Source organism: Protomyctophum bolini, assembly GCF_963924005.1.
Source record: "Protomyctophum bolini genome assembly, chromosome: 9".
Taxonomy (NCBI): domain Eukaryota; kingdom Metazoa; phylum Chordata; class Actinopteri; order Myctophiformes; family Myctophidae; genus Protomyctophum; species Protomyctophum bolini.
Window position 1 is genome coordinate 44,116,453 of NC_137870.1, and position 22,500 is coordinate 44,138,952.

The window sequence follows — 22,500 nt, forward strand, 5'->3', positions numbered from 1 at the left end:
TTATGCAGGGGGTCCCTGGCATATCTTTTCAAATAGGGGTCCACGGGGCTAATTATAGTGTCAATTTGGGGGTCCTTGACGTGAAAAACGTTTGGGAATCACTTCTCTACGGAATCGCCAATCCGTGCCATTTCACCGTGTTTGGATGAGTTCGGGTTTAACATTATTTACGCTTTTATAAACATATTTTACCGCTTTTGTTGACATGCTAGTATAGCGCTCGTTGGCTGTGTTTGTTTGGTTAGCTAACGGTTTAGCCACATAGCCTCATGATTGACAACAACGTCATCTGCTCTCCTATATACTATTCTGATTGGTTGGTATATGAACCAATCAGCGAAGACTCATGCCACTTTGACAACGCCCATTCCAGAAACTGCTGCAGGCTTTCAGTCTGAATAATGTGAAAAGTGAAAAGAATAAAGTGAAACGAAATGAAAATTCAGACTGAAGACAGAGTCAGGAGTGTCAGGCTACGACTGGGGAGGATTTCAGTGTAATATGTAGGGTTTTTTTAGGCGTGTATGAACGGAAATGTCAATCCGTGCTTTGGGTTGAGACCGGGTTGTCAACAGGTTTGACTCAAGGCATCACTGTTAACCCATTCTGAACGGGCACCCATTTTGGTGTTAGCACTATGTTATGCTTTAGCTATTGAAAAATAGCAGATCTACAAGCTCATAGCGCGCCACCGAGTGGCGCGCTACGAGCTTGTAGGTCTGCTATTTTTTGAAAAATCGAAGAATGACTGACATTTCTAGAATCTGATCTCAGGTCAGAATGGGTTATAATCAGACCAGTGTGTGTCCAGTGGAAACCTTGTATGAATCTGATCTCAGGTCAGAATGGGTTAAGAGTCTGGGATCCCAGCAGTGGAAAGTATAACTGAGTATATCTTTCTTTATACTTTCTGAACTTAACCCATTCTGACCTGAGATCAGATTCATACGAGGTTTCCACTGGACACACACACTGGTCTGATTAACCCATTCTGACCTGAGATCAGATTATAAAAATGTCAGGTGTTCTTCGATTTTTCAAAAAATAGCAGACCTACAAGCTCGTAGCGCGCCACTCGGTGGCGCGCTATGAGCTTGTAGATCTGCTATTTTTCAATAGCTGAAGCATAGCATGATGCTAACACCAAAATGGCTTCCCGTTCAGAATGGGTTAAGTGCAGTTCTTGTCAATTTCTCAGTCCAACGTACTTTATACTTATACTTACACTACACATCTCAAAAGGAGTACTTTTTACTCCACGACAATTATTTGGCAAATAATAAAGTTGCCTGCGAGAATTCCGATAATTAATACGAAACATATGTCGGCCGCCATGTTATTTTTCTTCCTGCTATTCGAAATTAGCCAATTTATACAATCGTATTATTGCGACACGTGAACTTTTAGTTGGCTATAACAGTCACTGACGGTTGATATCTGCATGGCCATGTATTAATAACAGATCTATACTGTAATGATATTTTGTGTCTGGTCGTCAAAAACACTGACTGAACGTCTTCACAGGGAATGGGAACCTAAAACCTGCACCTTGGAACGCACCTGTAGCTGAGTTACCTAACGATTACACCGGATGGATACTGACGCGCACGCACGCACGCACGCGCACACACACACACACACACACACACACGCTGCTGTGACCCAACCAAGAACATATGAAGGGTAAATTCCACTGAAGAGGACATGCATGTGTGCGTGCGTGCATGCGTTGGCTTTGTCCATCAACAGGCGGGTTGAACATTAATTACCTTCGGTTGCAACAGTGCAGGCAACGTCAACACACACTCTGAGCCTCTAAGGAACTCCTCGGCACAAGACGGAGGTACTTGAGTCAAGATTAGGTCAAATATTACTCAACTACAAGTGATATTCCCTCTGCCAAATATAATGTACGTGAGTTTAAACAACTGGACAATGTTCTTGGTGTTCTTTTTAATTATATTATGCTTTTCAAAAATGCTTATACAGCAGCACTTTTACTGTGTCCAATCTGTATGTTACAGAATATAGCTTATACAATCTGTATGGTAGAGTATAATGTTTAATACAATATAACAATTGGAGCGGTTGAGGTTTTGTCTCTCTTAGATCGTGTCAAAGCTGGTCATGTCTCACATACTGTAAACACAGGATCTGACACACATTTTGACCTGATGGTCAAGACTCAATTCATCCCCTGAGCAAGCACTTCTGCAGGAAACCGAGTGGCGCGCTACGAGCTTGTAGGTCTGCTATTTTTTGAAAAATCGAAGAACGACTGACATAGAAACATTAGCTTTTTCAGAAAACTGTCAGGATGTATAGAAGACATTTTTAGAATATGATCTCAGGTCAAAATGGGTTAATGTCACACTGCACCTACTTAGCATTTAGTCTGTATTTGTAGCTTATATACGATACTGTTTGTGGAATTATATATTCCACAAGCAGTTCTACTGCATATAACGATCGATTAGAAATGTGGTATGACATTTCGTCACCCAGTGTAAATGGACCGCTGTTTGTGTCTACACCAAATCTCTTCACTAAAAAACAACCAATCCACAAACTCACAATGCTTTGGGCAAATGTTCCCTCTAAAGTATAGGCTGTGGACATGCACATTATTGTCTTATTTGACAGCCTTGCTGCACTGCATCCCTAGACTCCTTCAAAACCGCTCTCAAAGGGCACCTACGGACGGCTGCAATTCGAAACTGGCCCCTGTAAAATCTGAATCCCCCCCATTTTCCCCCTCACTGTATAAGTTTCTTTTCCCTTTTTACCTCCTTTATGATGAAATCCTGTTCTGTTCTTTGACTATATAAGAAGTGTCTATTTGTACGTCTCTAAATGTTTTGATGAATTGAACAAGGTGGACCCCTCTTGTAAACAAGTGTAATGCTTCATTGGGTCGTCCACTCACTCACAGTTAACAGTCTTTGTATTGAGTTTGTGCTTGAAATGTACTGTAATTCTGCAAACTGTTAATAAATATTTCAATCAATCAATCAATCAAGCATGGCGTGTTGCCGTTGTGCCCTCGTGAAGTTGACCACGGCAAAGGCCCAGTGGCCTTATCCCATTCTGACCTGAGATCAGATTCTAAAAATGTCTTCTACATCCTGACAGTTTTCTGAAAAAGCCATGTTTCTATGTCAGTCGTTCTTCAATTTCTCAAAAATAGCAGACCTACAAGCTCCGAGCGCGCCACTCGAGCTTGTAGATCTGCTATTTTTCAATAGCTATAAAGCATAACACGATGCTAACACCAAAAGGGGTTATTATTGCCCCTATAAAAAATGATTCCAGGCCTGCCCCGCATGTCCCGTCTGACAACAACCCGCGGTCATTCACCCCTTCATGTTTACTGTCGTCACAGCCACAGTCCTATATTTGTGCTAATAACACCGACGCGACACGACTCTCGAGAACAGCACAAATAAATGAATGGTTGACAGGTTTGAACTTTGCAGGCGTCAGTCAGTGAACACTCAGACAGCCCCCTGAATCTATATCGCATGGATCTCTTCTCTTCTCGTCCTGGTCCTTTCCTTAAAGGTGCCCTCATAACTCGCTTCTTTCGCTCCATTCATGTGCATCTCCTTATCTTCTCCACGCCGTTGTGTGTGTGTGTGTGTGTGTGTGTGTGTGTGTGTGTGTGTGTGTGTGTGTGTGTGTGTGTGTGTGTGACCAAAACAAGGCTGTTTACACATTGGTTTTTGGTTGTGTGGTATTTCAACAAAGCGTCTGTCCTCCACTTCACCCGTCATGTGTTGTGCAAGCAGGGGGAAAATGGGGCCTCAGAGACTACAGTTACAGACCTGTGAAAAGCTCCCAAATTGACACTAATTAGCCAGGGACCCCCATAAGAGAAGAAGATTTTTACAGCTCTAGCAGTGATTCTCAACCCGTTTAATTTCAAGGACCGCCCGCCAGTTTGACATGCATTATTCTACAGACCCCCATTCAATGGCATTTCTATCTCTGAGACCTCCAATTTATATTGTAAATATAAATCCAACAATAACCACATTATAAAAACACTTAACAACAACTCCTCTGAAACGGGTTGATGACTATACAAGTATTTGGGTTCATATATATATCTTCTCCCCAAAAGGACTTTCAAACTAGGAAGGGTATGGCCTGGTCAGCCTGCAATGACATGCATAAGATCTGGTCATCCCAGCTTAGTATAAGATGAAAATATTTTGGACGACCGTTGAGCCGATTCTACTCTATGACATGGACACTTTCAAAGAAACTATAGAGAATCGGTTGGATGGCACTTACACCCGCCTTCTAATGAGAGCGCAAAATCTGTCTTGGAAGAGCCACCCATCGACTAATCTAATTAAGCAATATTACACGAGAGGGAGCTGTGGGTTAACGTGATTATTGCCACGACACGACAGTGACGGCCAATTTACATAAATTTACCAAAACGGTCAATTTACCAAAACGGTCAATTTACCTGGAACTCCCTCAAGGACCCCCTGGGACCCCACTTTGACCCCCTGGGACCCCCTGGGACCCCACTTTGACCCCCTGGGACCCCCTGGGACCCCACTTTGGGACCCCTGGGACCTGCTAGAGCATGTCAGAGTGTGTCATGGACCGGTTCAACACAGCTATGGAAGCATTCTGATGGAGGTCAGATTACACACACACACACACACACACACACACACACACACGCACGCACACACGCACGCACACACACACAGAACGCTGTTGTGTAATCATTACACTCACCCAAACAGCTGTTGCTACCCGCATCAGCCTTATTCCCTCACGCACACAGAGTGTAAGCTGATCTATCCCTACCTGCGCTGATAATGTCCGTCTAGCATCTACAAACATAGCACGCCCTCTCTCTGTGTGTGTGTGTGTGTGTGTGTGTGTGTGTGTGTGTGTGTGTGTGTGTGTGCGTGTGTGTGTGTGTGTGTGTGTGTGTGCCTGCGTGTGAAAAAAACAAGACTTTTAAGCTGTTTTCGGTATTTGGTTCTGGTGTATTTGAGGTTAAAATACCCGCATATACCAGGCATTTGTGTGTGTGTGTGTGTGTGTGTGTGTGTGTGTGTGTGTGTGTGTGTGTTTGCCAATGTGTTCCCAGATTGGGTCGATATGGAAAAAGCCTTTTTCTTCCACAACCAAAGAGACAGTTCTACGGCCGGGTGCTGACGCTACAGGGCGTGGCGCATCGCCTCAGCGGTCCATCTCCCTGCAGGTACCACCTCATAAAAGAAACAAGACGCCCGCCGGACGCAGGCTTATCTGCTGATACTGACAACAAAGCCAACCCTATAGCGACCTACTTACTCTTCATACCAGATACAAATAAAAACCTGCCGGTCGTTTCGAGGAAGAAATCTGATTGGTTGAAACCGTGGATCAAACCAGCACTGTTCACCACCTAATCAAAACAAAGAATTCAGCCGCTCTGTTCTCCCAGAGCGCTAGCAAACTCGGTGGCTAGGCTAGCTAGTTTATTGGGACATTTGTGGTCGTAGTGACTACATCTGTCATTAAAACAATATATTTTTTCGGCAAATTTCTTAAGTTTTAAGGGTAACTGTTGTAGAACTTCACTGATGCTCGCGGAACTCGACTCCGTCTCGTTCCTGACCGCATCACTGTCGTGGCAATAATCGCGTTAAACGACACCCTCTCGTGTAATATTGCTTAATTCAGTTCTTTATTCTATACTGAATATAGAAACTCAGAATCTTCGTCTAATAATTGTGTTTCAATAGAGGGTATATGGGTATGTCGTCGTCATCATACCAGGAAGTTATGCGAAAATGCAAAAAAAAACTACTGTCTGGCCTACTGCCTACTGAGTGGCAAGAAAACTACTGTCTGGCCTATACTGCCTACTGAGTGGCAAGAAAACTAGTGTCTGGCCTTGACAGCCCATACATCCACACAGAACGGTCATTTGATCAAGTGACTTTAAACAGCCTTAAATTCACTCAGGCTGCGTCCGAATTGCTAGGGTTGTTCCCTACTCCCTATCCCCCATACGGGGATCCAGACTCTAGTGGACTCTATAGTGATGATTTGGGACAATACTCCCTGTATGGGGAGCACCGACTCTGACGTCAATATCGGTAGAGGGCGCTGTAGGTCCGCGGGTTCATGTACTTTTTATTTGCATGAAATCCCCATTAGGTTTTTTCAGATCGCCTCATAAAGAAGTTAAGAACTGTTTGAAAAATAAACAAATCATCCCGGCCATTTCACTCATTTGGATATGAAGAATCAACTGACTACAAGAAACCAATCAAAACGCTGCTGCTGAATTTCCGCTAGGAACAGACTGTATCAAATAAGTCTGGCTGTCACCTCCCTGCAAGGACAGTTTGTAAAGTTATTTTTAAATTCATGAATGAATAAAGGAAAAAATAGGTTAATGAAAATATGTTTGCAGGCATTTAGGCCTATATATCTATGATAAAAAGGTTATTTAGGATAATGGATATAGTCTAATATTAATTTATTGATAATAATCATAGGCCCATTGTTATGGGAAAACAGTGCACAACCTTGACAATATATGAAAATATCAGCAGCATGATTTAATCTTAACCACATGAACCCCCGCTAATCCTGGGGCGGGGGGGATACGGCAAAAATAGCCGATCTAAGCAACGCGCGACGTCCGTGTTGTGAGCTTGTATACTTTTACTTGGGTACTTTTGGTAAAGAATTACCAAAAGTAGCCGATCTACAAGCTCTTCTCACAATACGGACGTTTGGTGTTAACAGAAACAGCAGTCCAATAAATGACTGCCTACACAATGAAGTTGCAATTTATTGCAATTCAATGAAATAATGTTAGATAGCATATTCATGGCAGGAATGAATGAATATTAATAAAACATATGTTCGGACACAATTAATATGTGTCTCACATGCATGTATTTAGCCTACGTTTGTGATAAAGAATCTCACAAATATATTCTACAGCAAGCAACTGATTGCTCTCCTAACGTCATGCGCTGGGCCTGGGTGATACAATTAATCAGATTAGTAATACTATTGCAAACGAGTAGATTTATTATAAATAAAATAAAACAATTTCAAATAAATGCACAGATCATTTGTTTCGAGATCTGTAGCTTCGAGATCCGCCAGGGAAGAAAAGAGGGGAAAACGAAAGTTTAAAAAGTACATTTGTGTTGATTTCTTTCGCTGGTTCAACTTCTGCCTCTTCTGAGTTGGAGCGCAATGAGCGCATGCATGCAGAAGCAGCGCACGTGCGCAAACGCGTGCATGTGCGCTCAAGAGCGAGCTCGCGCAATGCATTATGGGGCAGATTTGCTTCGCTGTGTTTTTGTAGTGACCATCGGATGCTCCCTACAATTCCCGGTGCATTGTGGGATACTTCAGTCCACTACGTTAGGGTGCAAAAATGCTCACTACATATTCGGACACTATAACAAAATGGCGGAACCTCAAAGTAGTGCACTATATGGGGCATAGGGAATGATTTCGGACGCAGCCCTAATGTCACTCACAGAGACAGAGACAGAGAGACAGAGAGACGGTCAGACGGTCAGACAGACAGACAGACAGACAGACAGACAGACAGACAGACAGACAGACAGACGGTCCATACCTGACAGAGGCTCCCTGGGTTTCACCTCCTCCACCACCTCCTCCTCCTGAACGCTGTCCTCCTCGGGGCCGTGGGACGAGGTGCGGTCCTGCATGGAGGAGAAGAACACATTATGACAGGCTCCATCACGGAGGGGAACACATTATGATGGGCTCCATCACGGAGGGGAACACATTATGATGGGCTCCATCACGGAGGAGAACACATTATGATGGGCTCCGTCATGGAGGGGAACACATTATGATGGGCTCCATCACGGAGGGGAACACATTATGATGGGCTCCATCATGGAGGGGAACACATTATGATGGGCTCCGTCACGGAGGGGAACACATTATGATGGGCTCCATCATGGAGGGGAACACATTATGATGGGCTCCATCACGGAGGAGAACACATTATGATGGGCTCCGTCATGGAGGGGAACACATTATGATGGGCTCCGTCACGGAGGGGAACACATTATGATGGGCTCCATCATGGAGGGGAACACATTATGATGGGCTCCATCACGGAGGAGAACACATTATGGTGGGCTCCATCACGGAGGAGAACACATTACGATGGGCTCCATCACGGAGGGGAACACATTACGATGGGCTCCATCAAGGAGGAGAACACGTTATGATGGACTCCATCACGGAGGGGAACACATTATGATGGGTTCCATCACGGAGGGGAACACATTATGATGGGCTCCATCACGGAGGGGAACACATTATGATGGGCTCCATCACGGAGGGGAACACATTATGATGGGCTCCATCATGGAGGGGAACACATTATGATGGGCTCCATCACGGAGGGGAACACATTATGACGGGCTCCATCATGGAGGGGAACACATTATGATGGGCTCCATCACGGGGACTTTTGGTATAGATCTTATTCCGGCTTGTGGTTTTCTGCCTGATCGATGACTACTAACAAGGCAGACCCTTGTTTCCATTGTGGTCCTCTGTATAATATCGGAATCGGTCAGAATCGATATAGGCAGAAATGACCCTGCAACTAATCGGAGATCGCATATTGGTCATGATTTCATGACCAATATCCCTACCGAAAAGGAATTCTTCCCAGGCTAATATACCCGCATGGGGTTAGCAGTGGCGTGCACAGATAGACACTAGGGGGTGCTAGAGCACCCCATGCCCTTTTAATTTTTTCTCATTTTGTACAGTGTACAGTATGTGGACCATGGTGACATTGATCAATTCTTGATAAAAAGCTTCTAATATATTATTTAAATATTATTTAAATCTTCAAGTTTTCTGAAATAAATATTTTCACGATTTTTTTTATTTTAGCTAAATTAAACATAATTTAGCATAATTTAGCTATACCCACCAAAAGGGGTTCCCGCCCAAAATAGGTTAAGGCAACCGGGCGGTTCCACACGCTGCACAAGGTGCCCTTTTTTTCACTTGAGCACCTGCCCCTCTATAAATGTCTGTGCACGCCACTGGGGGTTAGCAGAGACGGAGTACTCGTAGAGAGGCTGGGGAATTGGGAATTGGCTTTACTAAATTGGCACTTGATGGGTGAGAAAACGTTTTTCGTTTGTCTTGAAAGGGGCACGTCTTGCGCAATAACTTGTGTCTGCCCTGCATGATCTCTGTGATGTATACGTTTGTTACCTGCTCTGAGCCACTGACACTAAAATCTGATTGATTTATTTTTTTCTATGAACGTGTGACTTGACATCCACATACGGTCATGAAACCAAAATAAAAAGAGTTTGACAGAACTATATACCTGCATGGACTCCCTCTTCAGCTTGCCCAGGCCCACCATCTGTTAATCTATGAATCTATCTGAATCTATGAATCTATCTGAATCTATGAATCTATCTGAATCTATGAATCTATGAATCTATCTGAATCTATGAATCTATCTGAATCTATCTGAATCTATCTGAATCTATGAATCTATCTGAATCTATGAATCTATGAATCTATCTGAATCTATGAATCTATGAATCTATGAATCTATGAATCTATGAATCTATCTGTAAATCTATGAATCTATGAATCTATGAATCTATGAATCTATCTGTAAATCTATGAATCTATCTGTAAATCTATGAATCTATGAATCTATGAATCTATGAATCTATGAATCTATCTGTAATATACCTGCATGGACTCCCTCTTCAGCTTGCCCAGGCCCACCATCTTCATGAAGGACAGCCTGCGGCTGGTGGAGTCTCCTCCTCCTCCCTCGCTGTCGCCGCCGTTCAGCTCGCCGTTGCAGGTCAGGGACTCTTTGCGGGCGCTCAGCGAGTCGCGGCACTTCCCCGCAAACCTGTGCCAGCCAACGAGGTAGGAGGAAGACGCAACAGACAAGCCGTCAGTGGTTTCTAGCCGTGGATCAAACCTATGATTCCCTGCTTTCACATGACATGAAAAAACAGTGGCAGCTGTAATAGAAATATTAGAATGCCACATGGAACAATCACATTAGGGTGTTTCTCATCCTCCAATCCAGTCTATTCTTCACCATTGAGCTCATTTCTAAGTGACCGGCAGCTGTCAATCTGACAGCTGCCTCCATGCTTACATATACCACTGTCAGCAAAGGTGTAACTACTTGTGTTGTTCTCATCTTAGGACTATTAGAACAGCGTGTCTGTCTCCTTTGCGTAACTCCAACCTTAGAAGGACATAAACCATCTGTTACTATAAATGTCTACTTGCTGTTGTAAATGAGGATGTGCGTGCGGGGGGATAAAGGGAATGATTTCATTTGATGCTGGGGAGAGGACTGGGACACAGTGATGCTACCATTTTGCTGTACTGACTGAGAACTCTGAATGAAGATGACGATGCCTGAATCTTGAGCCGGAGTCCTGTTTCTGATACTTTCAAATTTAGTCACATTATTTTGTAGGATGTGTGTACCATTAATTTTCTCTATTCACCATCTTCACCATTATTACCAATCTTTGCTGCAGCTCCTCACCTCAACAGGCTGCCCTCGGAGCTCCGCCTCCCCCTCTTCTTCTTATCGGCTGCGCTGGGCGAGGGCGTTCCCTGCAGCGACCCCTGTGGCGAGGGCGTGCCGCCGCCGCCGCCGCCGCCGCCGCTGCCCTTGCCGCTCCGCCCGGAGATCCTCAGGTTCCTGCCCAGCTTGCCCAGGCTCTTCAGCGGTGAGCTGAACTTGAAGGAGCCTTTCCCTGACCCTCCTCCTCCTGTAAGGGGAATGGAAACACCGTCACATTATCTTATTTAACCCATTTTGACCTGGGAATGATTCTACAAATGTCTTCTAAATCCTGACTGTTTTCTTGAAAAAGCTATGTTTCTATGTGTCAGTGGTTCTCAAACACTTTCATGTCACTTTTCACGATTCTTCAAAAATAGCAGACGTACAAGCTCGTAGCGCGCCACTCGGTGGCACCCCCCCCCCCCCATATGAAAATATTATGCCAAGGAAGACCCATAAGAGAAGACTTTCACGGTTCTATAGCAGTGGTTTTCAACCATTTTCATTTTTCAAGGACCCCCAGTTCGCCCTGAATTAGGCTACGCGGTCGGTGGTCGGCCCCATTTCTATCTCTGCAGGGACCCCAATGAATATTGTAAAAATCAAAGTCAATTTAACTCTGAGAGTGTACAAATGGGTCCATTTGTACACTCTCTGCATGAGTTACAGACCCTTAAAAGGTTCATTTTGTTCCTATAACTATATCATTTAGCCCGGGGACCCCCTGGAACTCCCTCAAATAGGACCCCTATAGGGCTCCCCCAGGACCCCACTTTGGGAACCACTGACTAGCCTATATACTTACGTATTACATTCATTAGTTCAATTAAAGTTGTATTATGTTTTTTGCGTGAATCTGTATAGATTCACGTCCAATCTGTACATAGAGTATGTTAATACCAAGGGCGAGAACCTTATGTCTAACCAAAGGATGCCTCCCGTTTCTTTTTTTCCGCGGGTATCAGGTATCGAGCTCGATCCATCCTCAAAAAACACACCCCTTAAAGGAGAATTCCATGCTAGAAGGCTTTCTTACCTTTCTTTGTAGTCGTTACGTCCCCACCAAAGAGGTCCAGGTGTTATTTTGTGCAAAAGCTCCTTATTGGCTATTTCCCCTATACCATAGGCCCTCAATGAATTGCATTGCATTTAATGGGGGCTATGGGGTGTTATGCTATTTCGCTTATTTCCATCGAAATAAGTAGTAAAGTGTGCCGCTTGGGATATTATTTACATTATGAAGAGAGGATATATACAAAAAAATATAAATTTTGAGCGATGGAAATAAGCTAATTAGCACAACACCCCATAGCCCCATTCAATTTGATGCAATTCATTTAGGACTTATGCTAGGGGAAATAGCCAATAAGGAGCTTTTGCACAAAATAACACCTGGACCTCTTTGGTGGGGACGTAACAACTACAAATAAAGGTAAGAAAGCCTTTTAGTATGGAATTCTCCTTTAAGACTAAACCACACCCATCAGAGGTACCTATCACATTAAAGACTTTGACGGGTACCTCTAGGTGTCAGCCTGGTATATAGAGACGAAGGGGACACCACTGTACAGTACATACCTCTCCTCTTCCCCTCGTTGGTCTCGTTCTCGTCCTCCTCGTCCTCGAAGGGGTTCCTGTCGGCCGGGGCCCCTCCGTCCAGCAGGGACCCCCCCGGGGACCAGTGGCTCCCGGGGCCGCTGCCCAGGCTGAGGTCGTCGTCGTTGTTGTTGGGGTTGTGGTGGTGGAAGGGGTTGTGGTGGGGGTGGTGGGGGTGTGGGTGGTGGGACGGGGTGAAGTTCAGGCTCATCCTGCGCAGGATCAGGGCTCTGTCGAGCGCGGGGCCGCCGCCGCCTCCTCCCTTCAGACGCGCCGGGAGGTTCTTGAAGATCGGCATGACGACGACGGGGCGGAGGGGAGGGGGGAGGCTGTTTATAGGGAGGGGGGAGAGAGAGAGAGAGAGAGATGAGGATGCATAATGAAAATATAAAACTGAGCAGCAGGTGTATAGGCCCTATGTCACGGTGCGACTCAAGATGTGGAACCCAAATGTAGAACAGACAGGCAGGAGTAGAGCAGATCAAAGTATTTATTATACTGAAAACACTGAACAGAACACCATAACATAAACTATAATCAAGCAGGGAACACAAGGGACGGAGGGTTTAAGTAGACACAGGGATCACACAATACACAGGTGAACAGAACAAACAATCAACACTGGGATAGGCTGGGAGACTAAACAGGACACAGGTGGAGAAAACTAGTAATCACAGGGAGGCGAGACAAGACAGGCTAACACAACTATAGGCGGAACAGGAAACACTAGGGCAACACTACATAATAAAGGTGTGCAACAGACTGATATCGTGACACCCTACTAGGAATATAGAAAATGCCAGCACTCATTACATCATGTCTTTTTTACATGATTTTATTTGCCTCGTGACGAGAGTGAACAACGTATGCGTTTGTACGGCCTGGTTCAGGCCTTCCTCAGCGTTATAGCCATTTCCGTTAGCATGTCATGGCTAATGTTATAATGACAACGACTTGACACGTCGTACGGTTACATATTGATCGATGTGACAGCGTGTGGGCGGATATGGTTGATGTATTGTTTGGGACAGATCTTGATAACACCATTTACGATCTCCTATCTATATCGTCTCACTGTGTGACCTGTTTCATCATGCCGGTTATGCGAGTGCGTTGGCATGCCATTAGACATGAGGACTGCATTCTTATCTATAATGGTACTATATATTGGTCTCTGGTGTTGTTTACATTAGGCCTATCCCGTAGCCTATGGCAACGGGTGACACCATTGCCAATCACTGTTGATAGCAACAAAGTACTGCTTCCTCATCGTAAATATTCATAACGCAACCATGTGTCACTGTTGATAGCACTGTTTTATGAGTCACGACTCCAGTTCAAACCTCTCAAATTGTCTCCCTAATCACACAATACACAAAACCAACAAACAAACAAATCGACATACCATGAATAAAAATAATAATAATAATTATTAAGTCGTGAAAATAGGTGCTCTTGTACAGTACATCTGCTAGTTTCACTATTTTGGGTCCCAGTTGGGAAAATGAACGCCTAAATACTCTTTTGGGTCTACTCTCGACCGGATAAGTTTGGGATGCCCTGCTGGATATCATATACCGGTAGCTGCTCATGTTGCCCATCTCTCCCGATGGAGGAAGGATTATTGCAATGATTTAGGGTAGGAAGGAATACTCACAAAAAAATGCATCTCTATATACTGACTCTGGTCATGGTCGGGGGCTTGATGGAGGGGAGAGGAACTGGTTTGGAATGAGAGGTGGCAGGTTTCTAGTTTGGAAATGGTTGAAGTGGTCCTTTAATAGTTATTAAGAATGGTGTCTTTTAAAAACAAAGAAAAGGTCCGTCAGACACTCGCCAAAATGTTGCTCTTTATTAAATTCAAATGGGGTCTTGCCCTGAACATTAATTTCAGGGCAAGACCTCGACCTCGCGCGTGCCGACTCGGCCCCCAGCCTGGTACCGTAGTTAAAATATGGCCCTTGAGGAAAATTAATTGGGGAACCCTGTTGTAAACCGTTCCTGTAAACCGTTCCTGTAAATCAAGGCGCGCTCCTCCCGCGTCGCGGTCGTCGTGCCGTTATAAAACCCACTGATAGCACAGCGTGTTTCACACCGTCGTAGAGCGTCTACACACCACCAGGTTAACCCATTCAGACCTGAGCTCCATTCTACAGACGTCTTCTAAATCATGACAGTTTTCTCAAACATTTTCATGTCAAGGACCCCCAAAAATATGTAATTGGCCGCCGACCCCCATCTGAAAACATGTTGTTCCAGGGACCCCCCAGAAGCAAAGATTTTAGTTGAAAACGTTCTCTCTGAAAGAATATAATATATTCAAAGATTTGCGCCGCATTTTCACGACTTTTCAAAAATAGCAGAGCTCGTAGCGCGGCACCGAGAGCTTGTAGATCAGCATTTTTTCAATAGCTAAAGTATAACATAATGCTTAAAAACACCAAAAAGGGTTCCCGCCTAGAACAGGTTAATGGTTGAAGGAGTGAAGGGCCCACATCCCATCATAAAACATTAACACATTAACACACACACACACTTACGCACACACGCACGCACGCACACACACACACACACACACACACGCACACACACACGCACGCACACACACACACACACACACACACACACACACACACACACACACACACACACACACACGCACGCACGCACGCACACACACACACACACACGCACAGGCGCACACACCCAGCAAGCCGGAATCCTCCAGGATGTCACACAGTTAAGTCCACATTATATACTTATCACTATTTGATGTGGTTTGGGCTTTATTAGGTTAAACTTGTTTTATATGTATTTAATGTTACATTATCAATCATCTCTCTGTCAACACCACTGCCATATACATGTAATTGCAGTTGTTTGGGGAGTGATCGATTGACCATTTTGATTTTTGATCTTATTCACATTGGGCCTCGATGCGCCCATAACAAGTTAACCGCTCCCTTTAATGGTATATATTAAGTGATTTCACTTAATTAAAAATATCAAATGCAACGCCACGGCGTCCCACCCAGGTGGTCCAGACGAGGCCGCGGCCGTGCGTTGAGCAGCAGCGTGTCTGAAGCGTCCATTGTTAGTGTTTCTGTGACAGACTCTTGAAGAAAACATGTTTTCATGTTTCCTTCTGCTGGAGTATTTATGGGTCCACTGAATCACTTCCTGTGCGTGTGTGCGTGCGTGTGTGAGCGAGCGTGCGTGCGTGTGTGCGTGCGTGCGTGCATGCGCATTTGTCCACTATACTTGCCAGTGCCAAACAAGCATTGTACAATTGAGAAATAGACATGAAGAAACGTTCCCTGGTTCTCACGAAGATGTGTGTTGTTTTTTTTCGTGGTCAAATATTTTTTAGTGTTTTCAGTTTCAGTCGACTACCTTTTTTCACTGACGAAAACTGAATGGAAACTGAATTAAAATTAAGCTATGAGTCGCTAAAACTGAGACTAAATATATTGGCAATTTCGTCGGCAAATAAAAACTAGACTAAAATGTTAGAAAGGGACTATAGTGGACAACAGATCCAGTATGAGTGAAAGACAGTCTGAAGTTACACTTCATGGTTGCGTGCTGAAAATAGCCGATCTACAAGCTCACAACGCGTCGCACTGCAACGTGTTGTGAGCATGTAGATCGGCTATTTTCAGCAAGTGTAAAAAATCAGCCATTGCGACGGCATCAAGACCCGCCAAAATACATTGTAATACATTTAAATCAACTGTAGATTTAGTCGACTAAAATCTACAGTCGACATTAAGACATTCCAGGTGATTAAAATACCGAAAATAGCAAGTGAAAATGATGGCCCTAGTGGTAAGTAGGGCGTCATTTAATTTTCGTTCAATGGCACGAAATTCAACCATGAAAAAAAATTAAAAAAAATGATAGCTGATGTACAAGCCCACATCGCATTGCAGCATGACATGTCGAGAGCTTGTAGATCTGTTGCTATACCTTTCAAAGCGCCACGATTCATGAATCGCTGACTCGTCATTTGACGGAAGTATTTTTAAATGTTTTTCAAAATAGTATAAGGCAAATACGTGCGTGTGTGTGTGTGTGCGCGCATGTGTGCGTGCGTGTGTGTGTGTGTGTGTGTGTGTGTGTGTGTGTGTGTGTGTGTGCGCGCGCGCGCGTGTGCGTGTGTGGGTGTGTCTAACACACGTGTTTGTCTAACTGTCCATGGATCTATTTTAGGGCTATACTGTGTTGTTCTGCCGTAAAGGGGTACCGTGGTGTGTGTGTGTGTGTGTGTGTGTGTGGGATATCCTGCGGTGAAGAGAGTGTTGGCTAACATCAACAACATCCGCCCGCGGGCAGGGAGCTAGCATAGCACCTACCCACCCATACACACACGCACGCACGCACACACACACACACACACACACACACACACACACACACACACACACACACACACACACACACACACAATGTTCAATCCCTGGCCCCGAGTCATGATACAAAACAATAACAAAAATATTACCTAGAATAGAACGACGGCTTGCGTCGGATGCGAGGTGTTTTTAGCAGCTTTTAGATCATAATTTATACATTCTAGATCGCTGTTTTTCAAACAGTGGTGTAGCCAGTGGTGTTGCAACTAAGTAAATATCTCCCTATACATTTTAATAATGTTTAATATTGTTGTCTTTCAGAAAAATGTAGATTTACAAATCCGATCTCTTCCCCCGCCGATTCCGATCTGTTGAAAATCATGAGATCGGAGCCGATTTCCGATCACCCGGTCCGATCGGGACAACCTCAGTTGTAGATCTGCTATTTTCAAAATATGTTAATCCACTGGAAAACTTCACATGGGACATTTTGCATACGTAGTAATGTACTTTCTACTTTAATTAGATTTTGATAGCAATACCTTTGTACTTTTATTCAAGTACATTTTGAATCCCGAACTTTTACTTGTAACGCAGTATTTCTATATTGCAGTACAGTGTTACTTTTAAGTAAAACATTTACTTATTTTCCACCGCTGTTAACAATATTATGCACACCTCACCATGTCACAGAGAGGAAGAACTCAGTCCAGAACGCAAAGAGGACACATTGTGATTCACCGTTCAACTATGGCAGGGTGTGTGATAGATTATAAATCAATAAAAGACTCTCCCTCTTTGTTAGCATGCTCATAAAAAAACGAGATTGTTTCTATAAGCCTGTAAGAGTTATGTCTGTCTGTCTCTCCTACACTGTCTCCCTCTCAGCTGTGCTACTGTCTGTCTCTCCTACACTGTCTCCCTCTCAGTTGTCCTACTGTCTGTCTCTCCTACACTGTCTCCCTCTCAGCTGTCCTACTGTCTGTCTCTCCTACACTGTCTCTCTCTCAGCTGTCCTACTGTCTGTCTATACACTGTCTCCCTCTCAGCTGTCCTACTGTCTGTCTCTCCTACACTGTCTCCCTCTCGGCTGTCCTACTGTCTGTCTCTCCTACACTGTCTCCCTCTCAGCTGTCCTACTGTCTGTCTCTCCTACACACTGTCTCCCTCTCAGCTGTCCTACTGTCTGTCTCTCCTACACTGTCTCCCTCTCAGCTGTCCTACTGTGTGTCTCTCCTACACTGTCTCCCTCTCACTGTCTCCCTCTCAGCTGTCCTACTGTCTGTCTCTCCTACACTGTCTCCCTCTCGGCTGTCCTACTGTCTGTCTCTCCTACACACTGTCTCCCTCTCAGCTGTCCTACTGTCTGTCTCTCCTACACTGTCTGTCTCTCATCTGTCCTACTGTCTGTCTCTCCTACACTGTCTCCCTCTCAGCTGTCCTAATGTCTGTCTCTCCTATACACTGTCTCTCTCTCTCTCTCAGCTGTCCTACTGTCTGTCTCTCCTACACTGTCTCCCTCTCAGCTGTCCTACTGTCTGTCTCTCCTACACTGTCTCCCTCTCAGCTGTCCTACTGTCTGTCTCTCCTACACCGTCTGTCTCTCTCTCACAGCACGTTTGTACAGTAACAACCAAATAACATAATTTACCACTCAATACAAATGTCCACAATAACAAAGAGCCGTCGCATATGGTGTGAATCTGTGGGTAGTTAGTAATATATCTAAACATTATGTCGACACTGTCTGACAGAAACCACGTATCTCCACATGTCAGTTTTCCTTCAGTAAATTAATTACCGGTAATCGCCATACGGTGCCGCACAAATGTAGCAAAAAGTTGCTGATTTGCCAGCTCACTGTATACACGTCACATCATGACACGTTGTGAGCTTGTATCAATTCACTATTGTTGAATTTCATGTGAAAGTGTTTAAGTGTGCGTGCGTGCGTGGGTGTACATCGCCTATTTTCAAATAGCTGAAATGTATATGGTGCTGAAGTGGTTACAGTGCATGTATTATTATTATTATGTAATGATAATCAAAATGCAAAGTAACTATAGTAACTACAGTTTTCAAATAGCCTAATCGTACTATTGTATGGTTATTGGTTAAGTACAGTACTTAACCCATTCAGGACGGGAACCCCTTGTTATATCTTAGCTATTGAAAAATAGCAGATCTACAAGCTATTTTTTTGAAAAATCATGAAAAACTGGCACAAATCTTTGAAAATATTCTTTCGGAGCGAGCATTTTAACAACATATTTTCAGATGGGGGTCAGCGCTCAATTAGACATAATTCTGGGGGTCCTTGACATGAAATATTGAGCACCACTAATAGAAACATAGGTATTTCAGAAAAAAGTCAGCATTTAGAAGATTATTTTTTTAAATTCCGGCCAAAGTCAGGCAAAAAAGTACAGTAGCCTACTTAAGTAAATGTACTGAGTTACTAAGTACCAGCTTTGGGACACACACAAGGTTTCCCTGGGACAGTGACCGTTCCCCCAGGCCCAGCATGTCTGACATTCCTGTGTGTGAAACCATTGTTGGGACTTCCTAAACGGCAGAGCCTCGGGGTCCAGGCTGGACTCTGGAGACAATGCAGGTATATAATCCATTCATCATCACTAATTAGTAGCCAGGGGTGTAACGATATTAGCGACCGCATCGAAAAATCGATTTTAAAAAACGATATTGCGGGCGGGAACCCCCTTTTGGTGTTTTAAAGCATTATGCTGTATACTTTAGCTATTGAAAAATAGCAGATCCACAAGCTCATAGTGCGGCACCAAGGGCCGCGCGACGAGCTTGTAGGTCTGCTATTTAAATTGTGAAAATGTGACCCAAATCTTTGAATATATTGTTGTATGTTGTTGAATGTATTGTTTATCAACGGTCGGGTGCTCATTCTGTTGTTTATCAGCGGTCTGGGGCTCATTCTGTTGTTTATCAGCGGTCTGGGGCTCATTCTGTTGTTTATCAGCGGTCTGGGGCTCATTCTGTTGTTTATCAACGGTCTGGGGCTCATTCTGTTGTTTATCAGCGGTCTGGGGCTCATTCTGTTGTTTATCAGCGGTCTGGGGCTCATTCTGTTGTTTATCAGCGGTCTGGGGCTCATTCTGTTGTTTATCAACGGCCTGGGGCTCATTCTGTTGTTTATCAACGGTCTGGGGCTCATTCTGTTGTTTATCAGCGGTCTGGGGCTCATTCTGTTGTTTATCAACGGTCTGGGGCTCATTCTGTTGTTTATCAACGGTCTGGGGCTCATTCTGTTGTTTATCAGCGGTCTGGGGCTCATTCTGTTGTTTATCAGCGGTCTGGGGCTCATTCTGTTGTTTATCAGCGGTCTGGGGCTCATTCTGTTGTTTATCAACGGTCTGGGGCTCATTCTGTTGTTTATCAGCGGTCTGGGGCTCATTCTGTTGTTTATCAGCGGTCTGGGGCTCATTCTGTTGTTTATCAGCGGTCTGGGGCTCATTCTGTTGTTTATCAACGGTCTGGGGCTCATTCTGTTGTTTATCAACGGTCTGGGGCTCATTCTGTTGTTTATCAGCGGTCTGGGGCTCATTCTGTTGTTTATCAACGGTCTGGGGCTCATTCTGTTGTTTATCAACGGTCTGGGGCTCATTCTGTTGTTTATCAACGGTCTGGGGCTCATTCTGTTGTTTATCAACGGTCTGGGGCTCAATCTGTTGTTTATCAACGGTCTGGGGCTCATTCTGTTGTTTATCAGCGGTCTGGGGCTCATTCTGTTGTTTATCAACGGTCTGGGGCTCATTCTGTTGTTTATCAGCGGTCTGGGGCTCATTCTGTTGTTTATCAACGGTCTGGGGCTCATTCTGTTGTTTATCAACGGTCTGGGGCTCATTCTGTTGTTTATCAGCGGTCTGGGGCTCATTCTGTTGTTTATCAGCGGTCTGGGGCTCAATCGTAGATAAATATTCTGTGACTGTGACTATACCTAAAGTAGGCATGTAACGATTCACTCAACTCACGATACGATTCGTATGACGATATGAGGTTCACGATACGATTTTTCACGATATTAAAAAATATACAGTATATATTTTAAAGAAAACTACCATTTAATTTTTTTTTAACAACATTTCAGATGGGGTTCGGCGGCCAATTACATATATTTTTGGGGGTCCTTGACATGAAAATGTATGAGAACAACTGACATAGAAACATGGATTTAGGGTTTAGAAGTTGTAGAATCGTCCTCAGGTCTAAATGGGTTAATTCACAGAATCGAAGGATATTCGAAACCGAAACTCAACATATCGTGTCGTTTCACTTTGTATCGTATTATCGTTTGAAATGCAAATAAATCGGCATCGAATCGTTCTGCAATGAAAATGAAATAAATAAAAGATTGTATGTCACAGGACATGGCCATCTGTAACGCACCCACACACGCCCCACCACAATGCCTGTGTGGTGTTTCACCCGCGTTTGAAGTGATATCGAGTTACGCGCAGACATTGCAAAAGTTGTCGCTATGACATCGGGGAGGAAGCGAGAGTGAATCCATGTTACTCATCAGTGCAGCGTGGCCAAAGCCAAAGGCTAGAGGCTTGGGGACCGAAGGTGCACGCGTTCAAAGCAGATAGAATAGAAATATGTTTCCAGTTGTGTTCAGTCGCTTCACTGTGGTCTTGCGCAGGTCAGCGTTGTTTATAAAAGAAGAAGGGGGGTAGGTACCCTCACAAAACATATGCAGTAATCCTGGTCTCTAAACTATACCTCCCCCTGGCCAGCCGGGGCGCCTGATGGAGGGGGAAAGGAACTGGTCTCTATACTGCCTCCCCCTGGCCAGCCGGGGCGCCTGATGGAGGGGAAAGGTTCCTTCCACGCGCTACGTCCAACCAGGGAAACTCCCCCCTGTCAGGTGTAAAAGGAGCAACTTGGACACTCAGGCATGAAGGAAGCATGAGTTCAAGTCCGTTGCTCTCCCCTTGTCCCCCATATATGGGGACTAGGTTGGTGGAGGGTGTGTAGAGCCCAGGATCACATCAGATAATTGACACAGGGGTGAAACATGGGTTACAAAAGTCCTGTAGCACCAGTTCACTGTGTTCCCCCTTCCTCCCCCTAGTGGTGGGGTATATTCTCCATATATCATGATCCAACGGATATAAAAAGTCCACAGTAATTTGACGTTGGGACGTTGTAACAAAATGAACCCCCGCGTGTTCGCCGTGGTGGAGATACATTATTTGTTAAACCTCTGCAGTACTTGATTGTTTTGAAGAAGTCTTCATCTCTCCATTATGGTACCAACATCAATACAGCCTGTTATCTCTCCATTTATGGTATCAACATCAATACAGCATGGAATTGTGGACAAAATCTCATCCAAAAGAATATTCTTGTGTTTTAGCGTCTTTGATGCTAAATGTCACCATGGTGGTTCCGTGGCTCAAATGCCGAATACATAATGGACCTTGACATGAAAAGGGTTGAAAACCATGTATTGCTAAATACCAGAAAATACTCAGACTGGGCCAGGCTAGCCAGGCTGACAGGAATCCAAAAGAATATCAGAGTTCTCAAAAGTAAGCATCAGCGCTGAATGCCATCGATGCACGTGCGTGCATGCGTGCGTGTGTGTGTGTGTGTGTGTGTGTTATTGAAACTGAAATTCGGCTTCCCGTCTAATTCTGGAGTCGTGTGGAACTTCATATTTGGTCAAGACTGACGTCATGTTTGATGAGGTCAGGTTTCAGTCAGCTTGACTTAAAAGCTGATTCCACAGAGTGTGAGGAGCATTAGTCAAACCTATAAGAGACCAAACGTATCTATCAATAGTTTTGTTTCTGAAATGGTTCGTCCGTTCAGGTATCATGAGTGGAAAGAAGAATATGAAGCAAAGACAGAGGCTGAAATCCAGACGATGATCCAGGAGAGACGAGTGAAGATCCAGGAGGT

At 44.4% G+C, this 22,500-nt stretch overlaps 1 protein-coding gene across 2 annotated transcripts in view; it reads right to left on the reverse strand.

Moving 5' to 3' along the window:
* Positions 1 to 22,500, reverse strand: part of exoc3l2b (exocyst complex component 3-like 2b) — a 102,068-nt gene that overhangs the window by 40,443 nt on the left and 39,125 nt on the right. For both annotated transcript variants that reach the window (XM_080772409.1, XM_080772408.1), the window contains exons 2-5: positions 12,191 to 12,537; positions 10,589 to 10,817; positions 9,763 to 9,931; positions 7,628 to 7,715 (exon numbers count right to left, since the gene is read on the reverse strand). In XM_080772409.1, coding sequence (XP_080628535.1) covers positions 7,628 to 7,715; positions 9,763 to 9,931; positions 10,589 to 10,817; positions 12,191 to 12,506 — 802 coding nt within the window. In that variant the 5' untranslated portion in view covers positions 12,507 to 12,537. The remainder of the gene's footprint in view (positions 1 to 7,627; positions 7,716 to 9,762; positions 9,932 to 10,588; positions 10,818 to 12,190; positions 12,538 to 22,500) is intronic.